Raw genomic sequence first — 19,153 nt, 5'->3', positions numbered from 1 at the left:
TGAATTGTGTTCGATTTATTTGTATTTATTACTGAGTTTCGAAGTTGGATGGAATTGAACATGGAATAATTGAGTCGAGAGAAAATTCGAAGTGTCATGTCATTCGAATGATGAATACACGTCAAAATCTGAAATGTGCTCTTCCTTCCTGCCATCTTCAGAGGTAAGTTCGTCGGGTGCTTTGAGGTAGGTACTAGGTAGGTACATAAGAATTTAAGAGAGCAAGAATACTTAATCTTCAGAGAATCGAATTTACTGTAAAATTATTAGGTACTCGATGAGAAATTTAAAACAGCAATCGAAATCAAAACAGGCGAAATCAAGACCGAAATACTTACTTACAAATCTATAGGTAGGTAGAGAGGTGTCTCAAAATGTTATGAATCATCCTTCGAAATATCCAGAATCTAAAAATCCTGGGGTATTGATTTTCCAAATTTTCAATTTTTTAGGACAGATCCGCTTTTTTTAAGACTAATACTTGGAATTTTTCAGAATTTATTTTAAAATTGATTTTTGAATATTTCAATTTTTTCATTGCTTTTCAGTCCTATTGCATTTAAAATTTCGACCTTTTTAAAAATTACTCAAATTTTTTCTATACACTTCCCAAACCAGAATTAACTTTGGCTGGTTTCTTGAAATTTCAATTTTTTTTTCATTATTTTCAGTAGGTACGTTTTGTACGATTTGAAATTTTGATTTTTTTCAATTCTTTAAAAGAATAATTCTTGACATTTTACCAACTTCTGGATAGCCAATAAAATAAATTAACACAATAAACCATCAAAAGTTGATGATAATTTCTAACTGTTTATAGAACTGCTTGAAAATGTCAATTGACCACTTGAGTGAAATTTTTAGAACAATTTTGAAAAAATTGACTACAAAAAAATGGTAATATTTTGTCATTTTCACAACTTGGGTAAAATTAAAAAAAAAACAAAAAATGAAAAATTGACAACAATAATTGGAAAATTTTATGATTGATGATTTTAATCTACCTACGCGAAACTGTTCGAAAAAAATTTAAAAATCGACTAAAAGTTGAAAAATTTTATAATGTTGACAAAATTATGAAAAATTGCACAAACGTTTTTAAGAAGAAAGTTCAAAAATTGGCTGAATTCAAAAAAAATCGTCAAATATTAAAGCAGGAAAATTTATATGAATTTTAATAGTTTCAAAAATTCAAAAGGGTTGAAAAATTGATTACCTACATGAAAAATATCCTTTTTTTACTTCTCGAATTTCGAAATACGAATTTTTAAAAGCTTTTGCTCTCGAAAAATTTCTAAGAAAAAAACCATCATTCGAATTTTTAAATTTTGAAGCCAAAAATTATTAGACTAGGTAAACTTTTCCATAAAAAACACAAAAAATACAGCTTTTTTCACTTTTTGAAATACCTAAGTATGTATTTTCTACCCTCATTTCGCTCAGGCCTGTTTGCATTTCTATCTCGAAATTACCACTTCCAAAATAAAAACAAATTGGTCAAATTCTAAAATTTTGAAGCTAAAAACTCCTCACATAAGAAAAATGTTTCGGAAAGTACGATTTTTGAAAAGCTTTTGTCTTCGCTTCGCTGGAGTCTGTTCGCTTTTCTGTTTCAAAACTTGAATTTCCAAGAAAAAAAATATTGGAATTCAAATTCTGAAATTTTGAAGCCAAAAACATACAGGCTGAATTCAGCACATAAGAAATGCAGAGTTGTTTTACTTTTTGAAATTGGAATTTTCAAGTTTTTGCCCTCGCTTTGCTCGAGCCAATTCAATCGTCTTTTACTAAATTAAAAACTAAAAATTAATTAAAAATATTTTACCTTGTCTTCAAGCTCATGATTCATGAAGCAAAAAAAAAAAAAAAAAAAACAGTAAAATTTTAGTACCTCACAAGAGCCCCCTCCCCCCCCCCGCTGAAACCACTACGGCTCGTCCCTGCCAATTATTCATAAACCAACGATCCAACAACCACCAATTTTTGATAAAATAAAAGTAGTTCAACAACTATATATTTTCTGAGAAAGATTTTTTAAAAATAAACCTAGAGTACAGCAACCGTGAATTTCTGACCAACTAACGGCACAGCAGCCACCAACTTTTGATAAACTAACTGTTTTGCCATAACCGGTTTTTGTCTTTTTGATAAACCATCAATAGTATCAATACAGAAACCGCCAACTTTTGATAAACCAATAGTACAGCGCTCACAATTTTTAGACAAATCAACAGCACATCACCCCCTAGTTTTGACAATCTAGCTACCTAAACCGAGGCATCTGGTTCGCCATCTATGATGAATGAATGATGATTTCGGGTAATTTCGGGTCTAAAAATTCCCCAATTTTACCAAACTTTACTTACGGTACCGCAACTGCCAATTTTCATTAAACTAGCCTCTGATTTTGAAAACTAGATTGTTCAAAATCGACGGAGGTGGTACTGCGACAAAAGTTGGGGCATTTTTAGACCCGAAATGGCCGAAATCATCATAGATGGGGTACCATGCTCCATACCCCTTCCACAAAATTAGAATTTCCAGTTTATCGACACAGAGGGCGCTGCACAGTGGTCTGTAGAAAAAAAAATCTAGCTGGCCAAAATTCTGAAAATTGGTATAGGGTGTAATTTTGGGTCGCTGAATCCATTTTTGGGGTCCACTTTGACCAAAACCCAAAATTGGGGTGCGGGGAGGGGGGTAAATTTTGAAATTTAAAAAAAAAATCATGTGAGGTATCAAAATGCCTGTTTTTTAACATCCTGAACACGTTTCCAAGGTCATTTACACAAAACAGGCAAAGGGTAACTCACGGTGGAGGGGGGTAAATTTCAAATTTTTCAAAAAATTGTGCGAGGTATCAAAATTCATGCTGTGTGCTGTGTCCATAGAACTACTCAACTTGTTGAAATGGTAGTCTAACATACTTTTTGCAGGGGTTTTTAAAATTTTTCCCCGGGAATTCATTCACTTTTGATTTTTTTAAAATGGGAGTTTTTTTCATCCGCGTTTGAGATCCCTGATCATGATTTTCATGTTATTATTATATTTTAATCACGTCTTATGCTAATTGTAGCTTGCTGATTACATATTTGAGGTCATCGTTGCATATTAATTAATTTTTGAAAAATGAGCTTAAACATTTGGGGTACCTATCAAAACAATATGATTATTTTGGCAGATAAATAAAATTAGAAACTGAGCTTGAATTTCATGATAGGTGTTAAAATACACGTTTTTGAACACCCTATCTATAGTATAGGGTCATTCCACGTCAATTCGACCAAAAAGTGGTAGGGGGGGGGTCGGCGATTTTTTTGAAATTTTTCCTGTGGAAAGACCTTTGGAAGGGATGACCAATGGCGCAAATCGCAGCCCTCTAGCGGCTCTAGCCCATTCTTAAAGGCAGCCAGGGGGTGTCAAAGTTTTCAGTGAACCTAAAATATCATCCATTTCAGCAGTGGATTACTCGATAACCGCAATACCTACCAAAATGGAACTTTTTCCAATAGTTAGAGGTTTTGAAAGGCTTTTTGGTGATATCATAAAAATCAGTGCTGCCACTTTTTTTTGTACAAAAAATTAGCTAGAAAAGTCAAAAATTCTGATAAAAATATATTATGGAGAACTTTTCATGCTGTACAACATATTAAAAAATTGGGATGGCACTATGTTGCAAAGTCAATTTTTAAAAATTTTAAGTTTGCAAAAAAATTCGATTTTTTGATTTAAAACACGAAAAAAAGTTTGGACTGGTGAAGTTGACCCATTTGACCCCTACTTTTACGTATCTGTTGAAAAAGTTGAAAAAACCTTTTCACTCGATGAAATGAACTCTTCACAAAGAAATCAAAATTCGAAAAAATCAGTTTTCAATTTCAAACATCAAAAAAAGTTAAAATTTATTCAGTTGTCTTATTTTGACCTCTTTCTGACGTATTTCATGAGAAAGTTGATAAAAATTACACTCACAACAAAAAAATAAAAATTCGTTTATTTCTTGAATCTTTTCGAATTTTAATTTTTTTGTGATGAGTTCATTTCATCGAGTGAATGGGGTTTTTCAACTTTTTCAACAGATACGTAAAAGTAGGGGTCAAATGGGTCAACTTCACCAGTCCAAACTTTTTTTCGTGTTTTAAATCAAAAAATCGAATTTTTTTGCAAACTTAAAATTTTTAAAAATTGACTTTGCAACATAGTGCCATCCCAATTTTTTAATATGTTGTTTAGCATGAAAAGTTGTCCATAATATATTTTTTTCAGAATTTTTTAGAGTCAGAACGATATGAAAACTACGTTTTGAAACTTTTCGAGCTAATTTTTTGTACAAAAAAAAGTGGCAACACTGATTTTCATGATATCACCAAAAAGCCTTTCAAAACCTCTAACTATGGGAAAAAGTTCCATTTTGGTAGGTATCGCGGTTATCGAGTAATCCACTGCTGAAATGGATGATATTTTAGGTTCACTGAAAACTTTGACACCCCCTGGCTGCCTTTAAAAATGGCCTAGAGGGCTGCGATTTGCGCCATTGGTCATTCCTTCCGAAGGTCTTACCATAGGAAAGATTTCAAATAAATCGCTGAACCCCCCTACCACTTCTTGGTTAAATTGACGTGGAATGACCCTATAAGCACAAATTCGGTATTATTTTGACAAAAATAGCAAACGGGGTTCCTCAGGGAGGGGGTGGCAAAACTTGAACTGACCAATTCTCAGATTGGGCATTTTTTATTTAAAAAAAAAAAAAAAAAAAAAAAAAACAGATCACAAATTAAGTTTAAATTTTAGTCCCGTCAAAATCAAAATTGAAAATAAATGTGCAAATTCATTCTCCTTCTTTCCCCCACAAATCTAGATGTAAATCTAAAATCTCCAATCCACATCCAGCAACCATCTCATCATCTAAGACCCAACCAAACGCCTGAAAAAAATGAATCATTTCCCACCAAAACACACGAGTCAGTAATACAGAATCCTGTCACTCCAAAGGTAGGCAAACCGCAATACTTGCACACAAGTCAAGTTGCTCGTCGAATAGGTTGGTCGAACTTCTCACTTGCAAAAGACAAACCACAGACTCGTTTGCTGAAAAGGAAAAAGAGGGAAAGAGGCACATTTAAGGGTTGATTCTGACCAGACGACTCAAATTTTAAACCCCTATCCTTCCTCTTTCCTCTTCTTCTCATTTAACAATAAATCGACAATATTTCTTGCATAAAATTACCCATCTTCGTAAATACGACAATTATTGCACACAAAAATAAATAATATTTTTTAACACTATTTCGTGGTTTTGGAACACACTTCTCAAGATGTTTGATCTTTTATATTATAAATCTCACGCAATATACAACAACTCGTCACCGACATGAAATTTTATACGTTTGGCAAATAATACCAATACCACTACAAAAAAGAGAGAAAGAGGAGGGAAAAAAAGGCGAACATTAACGATCCATAAAGTTTAACGTTCATTTGGCCAATACAATGATGTAAAGAAAGCATCTGCTTTTGCAGCATTTGAATTACTCGTCTCGGTAGTTGGTACCTGTTTATGTTTTATAGTCAATCAATTTTTTTATCTTTGGTTTAAAACACCCATCTCGACTCGCAACAATGTTTGAATCGTGCCAGACGCAACTTTCAGCTCGTAAAATTTATCGTTTCGTCTTTACAAGCGACCTTTGCAAAGGATAGAGAGGATCACAATTCACAAGAGAGGGAGTAAAGAACAAAACAGCGGCGATTAAATAACAAAACGGAGACATTTATTAAAATAACAAATAACAAATCGTACAACTACAAGTAAAAATTCATTCACGTAAACAGCAATAATTAAATAGAGAAATCAGACAAAAAATATAAGAAGGAAAATAAAAACAAAAAAGAGAACCATTAATTAAAATTCACAAAAAAAAGAAAGAAGAATTAAGAAAAATAAAATTCACCTACTTAAATCGTATTTTTGTCATTTTGAAACAACGTACGTCGCCATGATACGTTAGTCGTGTAATATAAAATACTATAAAACAAACACTAATGTATAAAATGGAAAACTTAATAAAATTCAATTAACTAAATTTTTTTCTCTTTCTTCCAGCGGCCAAACCAGTTGGCCATTTGGCCAAATTCATGGCGCTGATTGGGAGGGCATTGCGCACATTTTTTTCAAATGCTGTAAAAAAAAATTCGAAATTAATATTTTAGGATAATAATTATTATTAATATTTGGGGGAAAAAATTGATAACTTACTCAGGAAGCGTTTAAATTATGATTAACTGGATTGGGTGGATGCCACCTGAGACATTTTGGATCTATTTCTTTATACACCGGATGCCTTCGTTTGGATCTTTTCTCCAAGTACTCTTGTATAACCTCCTGGAAAAAAAATCGAAAATACAAAATATTATCGAATGGACTTCAACGATTGGAAAAAAACCGCAGAAATTCTTAGAATATTGGATCTTCCGAGTCGAAGATTAGATCGATTATCACATAAGCTAAGGTAGGTAGGTAGGTAAAGGTAAAATACGAGATTCCGACTCGTATGTATAAAAACAGCCTTGAGTCTACATAGGCCGGAGCCATGGAATGGAAAAGGCTTAAAATGGTAATAAATTTAAATACCAACTGGAGGCTGGAGTGGAGCTGGACAAACGTACCTGTTTTTTCAATATTATATGCTTGCCTTTCCAGTACTTCATCATACCAAGTACTTGCAATGTACTCACAATATCGTACGAGTTGATGGCTAATTCTTGGCTCATATCTGCAGCGAAAAACAAAGTAGAATAAAAAAATTACATAAATTCTACACGTATTGAAAATAAATAAATAACCTCCATCGACATCTCCTCGATGATATTACATCGATTGAAAAATACTAATTACCCGCGTTTTCTACGGTGTGGTATTTAATAATAATAAATAATTCGACGTCGATATAATATTATGGAATGTGTGTGTATTTGAATCGTCGTCGTCGTCATCGAGACAGGAAGGAGGCTGAAGGGGAAGGGTTTATTAGAAGAGCCAGGAAGTTTATCCGGTTTGGATGTGGAGATATGAGGAACACTACGTTTAAGTTGGTATAGAATGGCAACACTGATTGTGTTACGAAACGTGGCTTGTGTATCGTGAAAACCGCCAAGATTCATAACCTGGCCCATTAGCTCAGTTGGTTAGAGCGTCGTGCTAATAACGCGAAGGTCGTGGGTTCGATCCCCCCATGGGCCAAATATTTTTTGTGATTTTTTTTCGTGGGAAATTATTCGATTCGATTTTTAAAGGGTCGAAAGACGATTAAAATTCGAAATTGGATTTTTTATCGAGTTCAAATCGTATTTTTTTTGAAAATATTACGTGTAATGGAAGTTTTGTATACAGATAGTAGGATTCTTATGACAGATTGCATTATAAGCAGAACAAAAATTGGCATGAGGTCTCCGATTTTACTCTAGTTAATTTTGAAGTGTTCCTCTGGATGGTCTAATAAAATAGTCGCCATGATTTCTGTCCTAAGCCTTCAGGGGATGAGGGGAAAACAGGGCAAAAGTCTTCATTTTCAAGCATTTTTTGCGAAACTACCGGTCAAAGTTTGAAAAATAATATCTCAAGACTGGATCGAGTTACAGCGAATCTGTTCGTGAGACATTGAAGGGAATAAATAGAAGATTTAATTTCAAAATCGATAATTGAAATTTTAAAAGCTTCAAGCTGAACTTTCAAGGTCAATGTTCAAGTACTCACGATGCATTGGACACAAAAGTTGTAAAATATAATTTGAAAATTCGGGGAAAGTTACTCAGAAGACGTTTTTTCAGCTGATTTCCAACAATTAATTTTCAAAACGAGATCTATTGTTTTTTGAGTATTTAAAAGAAATGTTACTTAAACCAAAATTTGAGGAAAGTAATAGTTTTTTGGAATTTTTTAAAAAAGTGACATGCGACCTATCAAAATATATCAAAATTTTGCAAGGAATTCAAATGTTTAGTCGAAAATGTTTTTTTGAGTATTTTTGAAGAATTTTGAGCCCAATATTAAGTCATGATTTTTTGAACTTTTGAAAAAGTGACATGCGACCAATGGAAATGGATCAAAATTTTGGGGAAAATTCAAATGTTTCATTAAAAATGTTTTTCGAGTATTTTTGAAGAATTTTGTGCCCAATATTGGGTAATGATTTTTTTAATTTTTGAAAAAGCGACATGCGACCTATCAAAATAGGTTAAAATTTAGCGAGAAATTCAAATTATTCTAACAAACATTTTTTAAAAGAACTTCCTAACAATTTTGAGCCCAGAATTAAGGTAATGAACCAATGATTTTTGGAACTTTGTGACCAAAATTTCGCGAGAAATTCAAATGTCTCGTCAAAAATGGTTTTTGAGTATTTTTGAAGTATTTTGAGCCCAAAAATTGAGGTAATTATTTTTGGATTTTTTGAAAAAGCGAGAAGCGACTTATCAAAATGAGTTAAAATTTTTCGATGAATTCAAATATTCTAACAAAAAAATTTTTTGAGCATTTTTGAACAATTTTGAGCCCAGAATATTGAGGTAATGATTTTTGGAAGTTTTGAAAAAAAGACATGTGACCTATCAAAATAGATCAAAATTTCGCGAGAAATTCAAATATTTCGTCGAAAATATTTTTTTGAGTATTTTCGAAGTATTTTGAGCACAAAATTGAGTGTAAGTAATGATTTTTTGGAATTTTTGAAAAAGTGACATTCGAGAGCATGCAACCTGACAAAGTAGATCAAAATTTTGCGAGAAATTCAAATGTTTCGTCGAAAATATTTTTTGAGCATTTTTGAAGAATTTTGAGCCCAATATTGAGTCATGATTTTTGAAATTGAAGAAATGATTTTTTGAACTTTTGAAAAAGTGACATACGACCAATCAAAATGGATCAAAATTTTGTGAAAAATTCAAATGTTTCATTAAAAATGTTTTTTGAGTATTTTCGAGGAATTTTGAGCCCAAAATTGAGGTAATGATTTTTGGAAGTTTTGAAAAAAGACATGCGACCTATCAAAATATATCAAAGTTATGCGAGAAATTCAAATGTTTCGTCGAAAATATTTTTTTGAGTATTTTCGAAGTTTTTTGAGCCCAAAATTGAGGTAATGATTTTTTTGGAATTTTTGAAAAAGTGACATTCGACCGCATTTAACCTAACAAAGTAGATCAAAATTTTGCGAGAAATTCAAATGTTTCGTCGAAAATATTTTTTGAGCATTTTTGAAGAATTTTGAGCCCAATATTGAGTCATAATTTTTGAAATTGAAGTAATGATTTTTTGAACTTTTGAAAAAGTGACATGCGACCCAATCAAAATGGATCAAAATTTTGAGAAAAATTCGAATGTTTCATTTTTTTGAGTAGTTTCGAGGAATTTTGAGCCTAAAATTGAGGTAATGATTTTTGAAATTTCTGAAAAAGCACCATACAATTTATCAAAATGAATTGAAATTTTGCGAGCAATTCAAATATTCTAACAACAAATTTTTTTGAGCATTTTCGAACAATTTTGAGTTCAGAATTGAGGTAATGATTTTTGTACGTTTTGAAAAGATGACATGCGACCTATCAAAATAGATCAAAAGGCTATAGGTGGATAAGTATGGTGAATTTGCCCCCGAGAGCTTCAGGGTTGATATTTGCATGGAAGGTTGGTACCCTTGAGCACCTTCCGTCACGAAAGTTTCAGACCCCCAGGACCCCCCGTTTTTGAGAAACCCCCCCTTTTCTAAAATTACAATAAAAATTTTTTTCTCAGCCCCATGTGAACCGATTTTTTTAATTTTTTGGTATGTTGTAAACATCCATAAGAGGCATCCCCACAAAAAATTTCAACCCCCTCCCCCCATATTTTCCTCTCAAAATGGCGTTTTTTAGTTTTGTTTGCCCGTTTTAGCAATGATCATGATTCGGCACAAAAATGCGAATAGCATTTTTAAATGTATTCTTGACTCCTACAAAACATATATTTTTTTCAAAAAAAAATTTTTGGTGGGCCGTGGTCAAAAATTGAAAAAACTAACAGAGGGAGTTAAAAATGGATTCTGGTGTAAATCATTGTTTTTGGTAAACAAGGTGTCGTTTCCATATGAATCGAACCACCCGAACACGAATATGACGCCCAATCTTATGCTACCCTCATCCACACCCCTCCAGCGCCTCTGCCCCCTTCTCAATTTTTACTATATCAAAAGTTCAGGCGCTATTTTCGTAATATTGGTGTCGTTTCCAAATGAATCGAACCCCCCGAACACGAATATGACGTCCAATTTTACGCTACCCTCATCCACACCCCTCCCCAGTGCGTCTGCCCCAACTCAATTTTCACTATATTGAAAGTTCAGATATTTTCATAATGTTGGTGTCGGTTCTTCATGAGTCGAACACCCCGAACACGAATATGGAGTCCAATTTAGCTCTACTCTTATCCATCGCCTTTCAGGCTACAGCTAGCTCGACAATTTTTATTATTCGAAACGCTAAACCTATTCTCATAATGCTGGGTGTCATTTTGGCACGAATGGAAACCTCGAAACTTGAATGTTAAAGTTTGAACCTTGCGATGGTCATTGTTTTACGAGTTTTCAACCTTCGCGAAACATACTTTTAAAAGTAATAACAACCCGAGTAATTATTTGTAGAAGATTGATCAGAGTTGGTGAAATCATTTATGGTTTAGGTGGGGGCGGAGGCACTGTAAATGGTTGTGGTTGCGGTTAGCATAAAATTGGACTTCATATTCGTATTCGGGGTGTTAGATTCATATGGAAACGACACCAACATTTTGAAAATATCTGAACTTTCAATATATAGTGAAAATTGAGTTGGGGCAGAGGCACTGGGGAGGGGTGTGGATGAGGGTAGCAAAAAATTGGAATTCATATTCGTGTTCGGAGGGTTCGATTCATATGGAAACGATACCAACATTATAAAAATAGCTCAATATTTAATATAGTAGGAATTGAGGTGGGGGCTAAGGCACTGGAGGGGTGTGGTTGAGGGTAGCGTAAAATTGGACGTCATATTCGTGTTCGGGGGGTTCGATCCATATGGAATCAATACCAACATTACGAAAATAGCTCAACTTTTAATACTCGTATAGTAAAAATTGAGAAGGGGGCAGAGGCGCTGGAAGGGTGTGGATGAGGGTAGCGTAAAATTGGACGTCATATTCGTGTTCGGGGGGTTCGATTCATTTGGAAACGACACCAATATTACGAAAATAGCTGAACTTTTGATATAGTAAAAATTGAGAAGGGGCAGAGGCGCTGGAGGGGTGTGGATGAGGGTAGCATAAGATTGGGCGTCATATTCGTGTTCGGGGGGTTCGATTCATATGGAAACGACACCTTGTTTACCAAAAACAATGATTTACACCAGAATCCATTTTTAACCCCCTCTGTTGGTTTTTTCAATTTTTGACCACGGCCCACCAAAAAATTTTTTTTGAAAAAAATATATGTTTTGTAGGAGTCAAGAATACATTTAAAAATGCTATTCGCATTTTTGTGCCGAATCATGATCATTGCTAAAACGGGCAAACAAAACTAAAAAACACCATTTTGAGGGGAAAATATGGGGGGAGGGGGTTGAAATTTTTTGTGGGGATGCCTCTTATGGATGTTTACAACATACCAAAAAATTAAAAAAATCGGTTCACATGGGGCTGAGAAAAAAATTTTTATTGTAATTTTAGAAAAGGGGGGGGTTTCTCAAAAACGGGGGGTCCTGGGGGTCTGAAACTTTCGTGCGGAAGGTGCTCAAGGGTACCAACCTTCCATGCAAATATCAAACCTGAAGCTCTCGGGGGCAAATTCACCATACTTATCCACCTATAGCCTTTTGCCATAAATTCAAATATTTCGTCCAAAATGTTTTTTGAGTATTTTCGAAGTATTTTGAGCTCAAAATTGAGGTAGTGATTTTTGGAAGTTTTGAAAAAGTAACGTGCGATCAATCAAAATGCATCAAAATTTTGTGAAAAATTCAAATGTTTCATTAAAAATGTTTTTTGAGTATTTTCGAGGAATTTCAAGCCCAAAATTGAGGTAATGATTTTTGGAATTTCTGAAAAAGCGACATGCGACTTATCGAAATGAGTTAAAATTTTACGAAAAATTCAAATATTCTAACAAACAACGTTTTGAAAAGGTGACATGCGACCTATCAAAATAGATCAAAATTTTGCCATAAATTCAAATATTTCGTCCAAAATGTTTTTTGAGTATTTTCGAAGCATTTTGAGCTCAAAATTGAGGTAGTGATTTTTGGAAATTTTGAAAAAGTCACATGCAACCAATCAAAATAGATCAAGATTTTGCCAGAAATTCAAATATTTCCTCGAAAATGTTTTTTGAGTATTTTTGAAGAATTTTGAGCCCGCCATCGGGTCATGATTTTAGGAATTTTTGAAAATAGCAACATGTTACCTATCAAAATTGATTAAAATTCTAAAGAAATGCGAATTTTTCGAAAAAAAATTTGTTCTAGGTAGGATTTTTGAAGCGTTTTAAAACTCAAAATTGGTTGATTATTTTCGAGATTTTTGAAGAAAGTGTCATAACGTGTGATTTATTGAAATGGGTAAAAATTTCTGCAGAAAGCCAAAATTTTACATTTAAACTCTTTGCACACTTTTGAAGAATTTTGAGCTACTTGTCTCCTTTTTGGGAAATACTTCATTAATTTTTAATGAGGTTTCAAAGCATTTCGAATAATTCTCATTCGCGTAATTGATGCTCAAAAAAAAAAAACATTTTCATTGATACGAGTATATTAATTGAATTTTTCGTGAAGTATTAACCTATTTTTATAGGTCGAATATGACACTTTTTCAAAAATCATAACACAATATTATAAACTCAAAATTCTTCAAAAAATGCTCAAAAAACGTTTTCATCAAAATATTTGAATTTTTCGTGTAATTTTAACCTATTTTGATAGGTCGCAGGATACTTTTTCAAAAATCTACAGAGAATCATTTTTTTTCGAGAATCATGACATAATTTTTGGGCTCAAAATTCTGCAAAAGTACTCAAAAAACATGTTGTTCATTAAGGTGGGTCATCAAATGCCTTTGAAAATAATCCTAAAATTGAACGCAATTCATTTTTTTTGTTTTTAAACAATTAAACAATAATCACTCGAAAGATTCGCTCTTAAAACTTCAATGATAAGTAAAATATTGTAAAATCTTCAAAAAAAAAAAGTTCTACTTAATACTATAGTTTAATTGTATGTAAAAATACACTCCCCCTTCCCCCTCGTTGAAAATGTTTTCAAGTAAAATTAAAATAATTCAAAGACAGAAGTAAGTAGCATGCGCAAATAAATTGAGATGTTTCTCACCTTTTATTGATATTTGTTTGCCTCCCATGTTGCATAGTCGCTCGAGGAGTACATCTTTCCAATAACTTCGATATGATATTAGCCCCAGATCTGAAAGGGGCTTTTCAGGTGAACCAATTTTGCCTTCAACTCTCGTCAGCAAATAACCTGCGATAGACAAAAAAAGAAATGCTTACATAAGTTAAGTACACGTAAGTATCATAATTCATGAAGTACATACATAATAAGTAGGTAGGTAAAAGTATAAGTCAAAAAATCCTGGAGTGAAATTTTTAAAAATAAAATTGTAATTTCTCATCTTGTTTGAGTAGAAATTTCAGAACATCATGCAAAGATTGGCTTGTCGAGAAATTTTTCAATATTCATTCAAACGTTTTTTAATTTTTCAATTTTTTTTTTTTTTTGATTCTTTGGACCCTCGAAAAGGAGATATTTCAAGCCAACGGTACCGTTTTTCTACCAGACAGAGGAAAATTGAAAAGGCATTCAAAAATTATACCACTACACCCAATTTTAGCTGCTGGATCGAGTTTTTAAATTTTTGACGAATTGAAAAGAAAAAATCAATTTATTTCCCAAAAAAATCATTTGATTAAAATTGAGGGAAACAGTTGAAATCTAATTTGTGTTCAATTTTCGACCTCCTGAATCAATTGGTGATGATTTCGAGTCGTTAAGAAGCCTCCAGCAGATTTCAGGATTTCTCTGATTTGAAACAAACTTCGAACTCGAATAAGCCATTCTTTCACAAGGGAAGCAGTGGGGTATCTACAATCTACATAATAGGTTTTCAGCCCCCCTCCCCCCATAACCGCTGAAAACGTAAAATAAAAAATTCAAAAATGGTTGTTTTTTGAACCATTTTTTTTAAAAAATTGCATTCAGTTCAATAAAATAATCATAGGTACCTACATTATGAAAAGTCTTCGGCAAATTATCTAAAATTTTAGTTCTTCACATTTAAAAATCTGATTTTGCCCCCCCCCCCCTCACCACCCAATGAGGGGAAGTATCCCAACTGGAATAAAAAATTTTGGATCGGGCACAAGGGAATCAAACGAGCTCCTCTCCTCCTCCAAAAAAAAACATCGTTGAAAATTTCAGGTGCTGAAATTCATTTTTCGTTTTTTTGCTAATTTTTGAAAATTCAAATTTGACTTATTTATAACGAAAAAAAATCAAAATTTCATCATATTTACACAGCAGCTGAAATTTGCTTTATGCTCGATTAATAACCCCCCCCCCCTTCCCTCCATCCGAATCGTTTGATAACAGTTTGGAACCGTTCTGGAGCCTCCACTTCCATATCAGAATTTCGAATTATTTATTTTCCAAAAGAAAAAGAGCTGTAAAAAAGGTGAAAATGAAATTCAACACTTATGAACCTGGATTTACCATTTTTTGTGAACCTATTTATCGACACATTTTTCAATTTCTTCAAAAATTATTGCCGGAGAAAATTTTGGACCCCCGAAGATGATAAATCCAAGTTTCATAGGCGCTGAATTTCATTTTAATCTTATTTATCGCGTTTTTTTCGAAAACTGGAGAATCCAAACATCTGCTGGAGGCTCCAGAACAGTTCGAAACCATCACTAATCGACTCAGGAGGTCAAAAATACGGTATAAACTGAATTTAGTGTTTTTCCATAACACGTAGATGAACTATAAATTTCGAATTTTTTTCAAATATTAGCTGGAGAAAATTTTGGGTTTGAAGGGACACGCAAAAATTTTGAAAATATGTGCCTAAGTCGATCGTAAAGGTCACAAAGGTGGTAAATTCGAGTTGATAGGTGCTGAATAAAATTTTCTCCCCACTTACAGCGTTTTTTCGAAAACTGGAGAATCCAAAAATCCGCTGGAGTTTACAAATCAGTTCAAAACCATCACCAATGGACTCGACAGGTCGAAAATAGGAAATGAACCACAAATTTTAGCTCTTTATGTCATTTTAATCGAATTTTGATTTTTTTTCAAAAGAAAAGGGCCACATTTCAATTTTCAAAAATTCGCCAAAAATAAAAAATTGCATTTTCTGCACCTGAAATTTCTGTTGGTGAGATTCTTTGAGGCGTTGGAGGCTTCAGAACGTTTCTATACCGTTAGGTATAAATAGGATACAAACGAAATTTCAGCATTTTATATCATTTGATCAATTTTTTCATGAGAAATGAAGCCAATTTGAATTTTCAAAAATTTGCTAAGAATTGAAAAACGAATTTTAGAATCAGAAATTTTCCATGTTCTTTCATGGTGAAGGGAGGGGGTCTCTTTTGATTCCCCTTTATCCGGTTCATCAATTCAAGTCCATGTGGCTCGAAAATGTCTTATAAGGGCTTAATTTCGTTTCAGTATCTACTTTTTGAAATAATTTCCAAAAACTGGAAAACCCAAAAATTCTATCGAGGCTTCAGAATCATTCAACACCACCACTTCTTGATTCAGGAGATCTAAAATAATAAAGTCCAATCTTTCTACCTCAATTTGATCAAATTTATATTTCTTCAGAAAAAACTGACTCCATTAAAATTTTTTAAAAATTTGCCAAACATCGAAAAATCAAACTCAGCTCTTGAAATTTGGTCAGGAGGTACATTTTGAAATATTTCTTTGGTTTTTCACAACCCAGTCCAAAAATTTTTCTGCTGACTGGGACATCTTGCTTATCAGAAACAACTTGTTCAATACATATTTTTTTCACCACATTACAAATCTACATGTTATATAATAATGTAAGTACTCATCACAAATACATTTTTTCTACAACTTACAATAATCATATCGTTACATTTTGAATTATTTCATGCTCGCGAGCTTTGTTTGCTTTCACCATATAGTAAACCTCAAGCACGTATCTATCAATAAATACGTACAAGAGAAGTAAGTAGTCTAGACTCGCGAAAGTTTTTCTACGAAAATTTCAATACCTCGAAGCAATGGTAAGTACACTATAATAATTTATGGAATAAAATTCCCCCGAGAACATTTGATAGCGTATACTCTTACTAGTAGTATAAGGTATACAAACGCATCAGACAGAGTACCTATATCTCTATAGTAGCTATCGACAAAGCTAATTTATTCCGTTACAAAAGTTAACAATTGAAATAGCAAAGTATAGCTTTGCCTAAGTATAAAATTACTCGTACGTTTCAGACGTCTAAAAAATTTTTACTTTTCTGATTTACCCTTTTTCGATATTAGCTAAACAAACGTTAACTCAGACGTCGGTAAATACACCACACTGTCGTCGTCGCCTTCACTGCCTTCATAGTCTTCGTACACACAACACACGTTATTTATATGTAGTTACCATCAGGCAGGCAAAGCAAACCTATAAAAAGAGAAAGGATGATCAGTGGGAGAGAGAAAGTGTCAAAAGGACGGATTTTTTGCACGTCGCGTCACCTCGCTCGTATCCCATGCACCATAAGAAGGCAGACGGTGGGGGGGGGGAGGGGAACGCGTGCCAGAGCGAGCCGAAGGCGCATCCAGACGAATGAAACGGCTGATAGAAAATCAAATGCTGTCTGACTACGAATTTACGATGACGACGGGACCAGCCAAGCCAGCCACTGAGCCACTCGGCGTGCTTTTCCAGCATCCAGCTGTAATGTTACGTATACAGTACAACATACAGTAGGATAGAGACTACGTCGTACACATAGGACCCAAACAACAAAAAGGTCCATTTTAACGCGAGCTTTTGCTATGTTGTGTGTTCTCGCCGGCTGAGCAGACTGAGCTTGGGGGGCCGAAGTGAGGGGGTCGTCCGAAGAATACGCAGGATGTGGAAAATCGATGCGACTAGACGCGCCGTTTCGCGTTATTTATTGAGGGAAAATGCAATATAAGATGAAAACTCTCCGCACCGATTCCATCATCTGTACTGTGTAGCCTTTGTCGCTCCTCTCTCTTTCTCTCTCTCTCTCTCTCTCTCGTGGTTCTACCTACGTCTGTCTCTCTATCTGTGCTGTGCGCTTTTTACCACCGTCGTCGCGTCTGTCCCTGCTGCGTTCATGTATATAGCTGGTGCACACGTTAATGTGCTGGTATACTGAACTATTTGTAACGTCATCCGCATTTGTCTGTAGCAGGGATGCTCAAAGTTTACCACTTGATGCACTTTTGCGTATAGTAGACTAGACTGGCGTGTGTAAGGCGGCTGGTAACGTTTGCAGAGATGAGAGTTTTGTGAATTGACCCTTCGATGCTGGAATTTTGCAGTGAATGGGATTGGTTCGTGGTTTAATAGAAATATCAAATTTTTGAAACTGATATAAAAACATATTTTTTGAGCTTGGATTTTCAAAAAAAAAATTATAATAATTTGAGCTCGAGATAAACTGAACTTTGAGCACTTCGTTTGTGAGATTTCAAAGAAAATAAAAAAGCAGAGCTCGTACCCAATTTTTTCCACAAAAAAAAACCAAGTAAATACATCAAAAAAGATTGACAAAGTAACCAAAAAAAACAAAAACATAATAAAATATGAACTAAACATTGGAATGCGGAAAAAAATCACCCAAAAAAAAACTAAAAAGCTAGAACATTTCATATTGAAACGATCTGGTCCGGCATATGACAATAGGAAATGAAATTTTGTGGTTTAAAATTTAAAAACTCTACTGGAGGCTCCAAAAATGTTTAAAAAGTTGCTGGAGGCTCCAAAACAACTTCAACTCGCCTATAGTCGACTAAATAACGTATTTAAGTTGGAGTACAGCATGAATTTCGAATTTCCAACTTCAATTGATGATATTTTATGGAAATTTCAAGTTTCAAAAATCTGCTGGAGGCTCCAGAATTGCTCAAAATGGATTGAAACCGCTTTCTATCGATTTGACAGGACGAAAATAGGGTAACATTCCAAATTTCATCTTTCTAGGTCAATTTGGTAAAATTTTGATTTTTTTCACATTTTTGGTTCAGATTTGATTTTCAAAAATTGACCAAAAATTGAAAAATACACTTTGGCACTTGAAATTTTGGCAGGTGATAAATTTTTGCACGCTCTATTGAATTAGCTTTGTCCAGTTCAAAACATTTCGTGCGAGTACTACGTTGGAAAGCAATGCCTATGATTTCAACTGACCTGTCAATCATTCAAAATGACCGACAATTTGTTGGTCAGGCCAACTTTTTTTTTTCAAGTTGGCTTTAAAATTTTTGTTACGGTGTCCCCTTTAAGAAAAAAGTTGTCCCAGAGGATCTGGGTGGGAGGGGAGGGTGGAGGAGGGGTGTATTTATTCCTATTGTCACGTGGCGGACTAAGCTGGTTATTTCAAATATTAAAATCTGATCATGAAACACGACGGAGATTTTTCCAATTTTGGCAAAAAGCAGGTCCTTTTGGTAACCACCCATATTTGTAATTTTGCAATGTCCAAGAAAAAAGGCCAATTTCCGGCAAAAAGCAAGACTTTTGCACTATTTTTCAAAAAAAAAAAAAAAAATTGCAGTGGAAAAACCTAAAGAAAATACGTCGACTTCAAAAGAAACTTCAAAGGTTAGAATCCCTCTGATTATTCTTCCGGATGTTGAGAATTATATGTCTAAACTCTTAGAAATCAAGAAAATTACGACAAAAAAAATTTGAAACCAAAACAACAAATCAGGTTCTTAAATTATTCTTGACAGACATTGATGATTTTCGTAATTTGACCAGAAAATTTGAAGAAGATAAAAGACGATTCTTTACATTTAGTAATCCTAAATAGAAAAAAATTTCTGTGGTGATGAAGAATGTCCCCTATTCGATTACAGA

At 33.8% G+C, this 19,153-nt stretch overlaps 1 protein-coding gene and 1 non-coding gene across 2 annotated transcripts in view; one reads left to right on the top strand and one right to left on the bottom strand.

Annotated features, from left to right (window-relative positions):
• Positions 1-5,752: 5,752 nt before the first annotated feature.
• chm (chameau) overlaps positions 5,753-19,153 on the bottom strand; it is a 67,645-nt gene continuing 54,244 nt past the window's right edge. The window contains exons 9-12 of the mRNA XM_065369151.1: positions 13,384-13,530; positions 6,670-6,776; positions 6,260-6,385; positions 5,753-6,181 (exon numbers count right to left, since the gene is read on the bottom strand). Coding sequence (XP_065225223.1) covers positions 6,260-6,385; positions 6,670-6,776; positions 13,384-13,530 — 380 coding nt within the window. The 3' untranslated portion in view covers positions 5,753-6,181. The remainder of the gene's footprint in view (positions 6,182-6,259; positions 6,386-6,669; positions 6,777-13,383; positions 13,531-19,153) is intronic.
• TRNAI-AAU (transfer RNA isoleucine (anticodon AAU)) lies at positions 7,170-7,243 on the top strand. The gene has a single exon. It is a non-coding gene; the product is annotated as a tRNA-Ile (tRNA).

This window comes from Planococcus citri, chromosome 5, assembly GCF_950023065.1.
Source record: "Planococcus citri chromosome 5, ihPlaCitr1.1, whole genome shotgun sequence".
NCBI lineage: Eukaryota > Metazoa > Arthropoda > Insecta > Hemiptera > Pseudococcidae > Planococcus > Planococcus citri.
The sequence above is the reverse complement of the archived record's forward strand: the minus strand, read 5'-3'. Positions and strand labels throughout refer to the sequence as shown.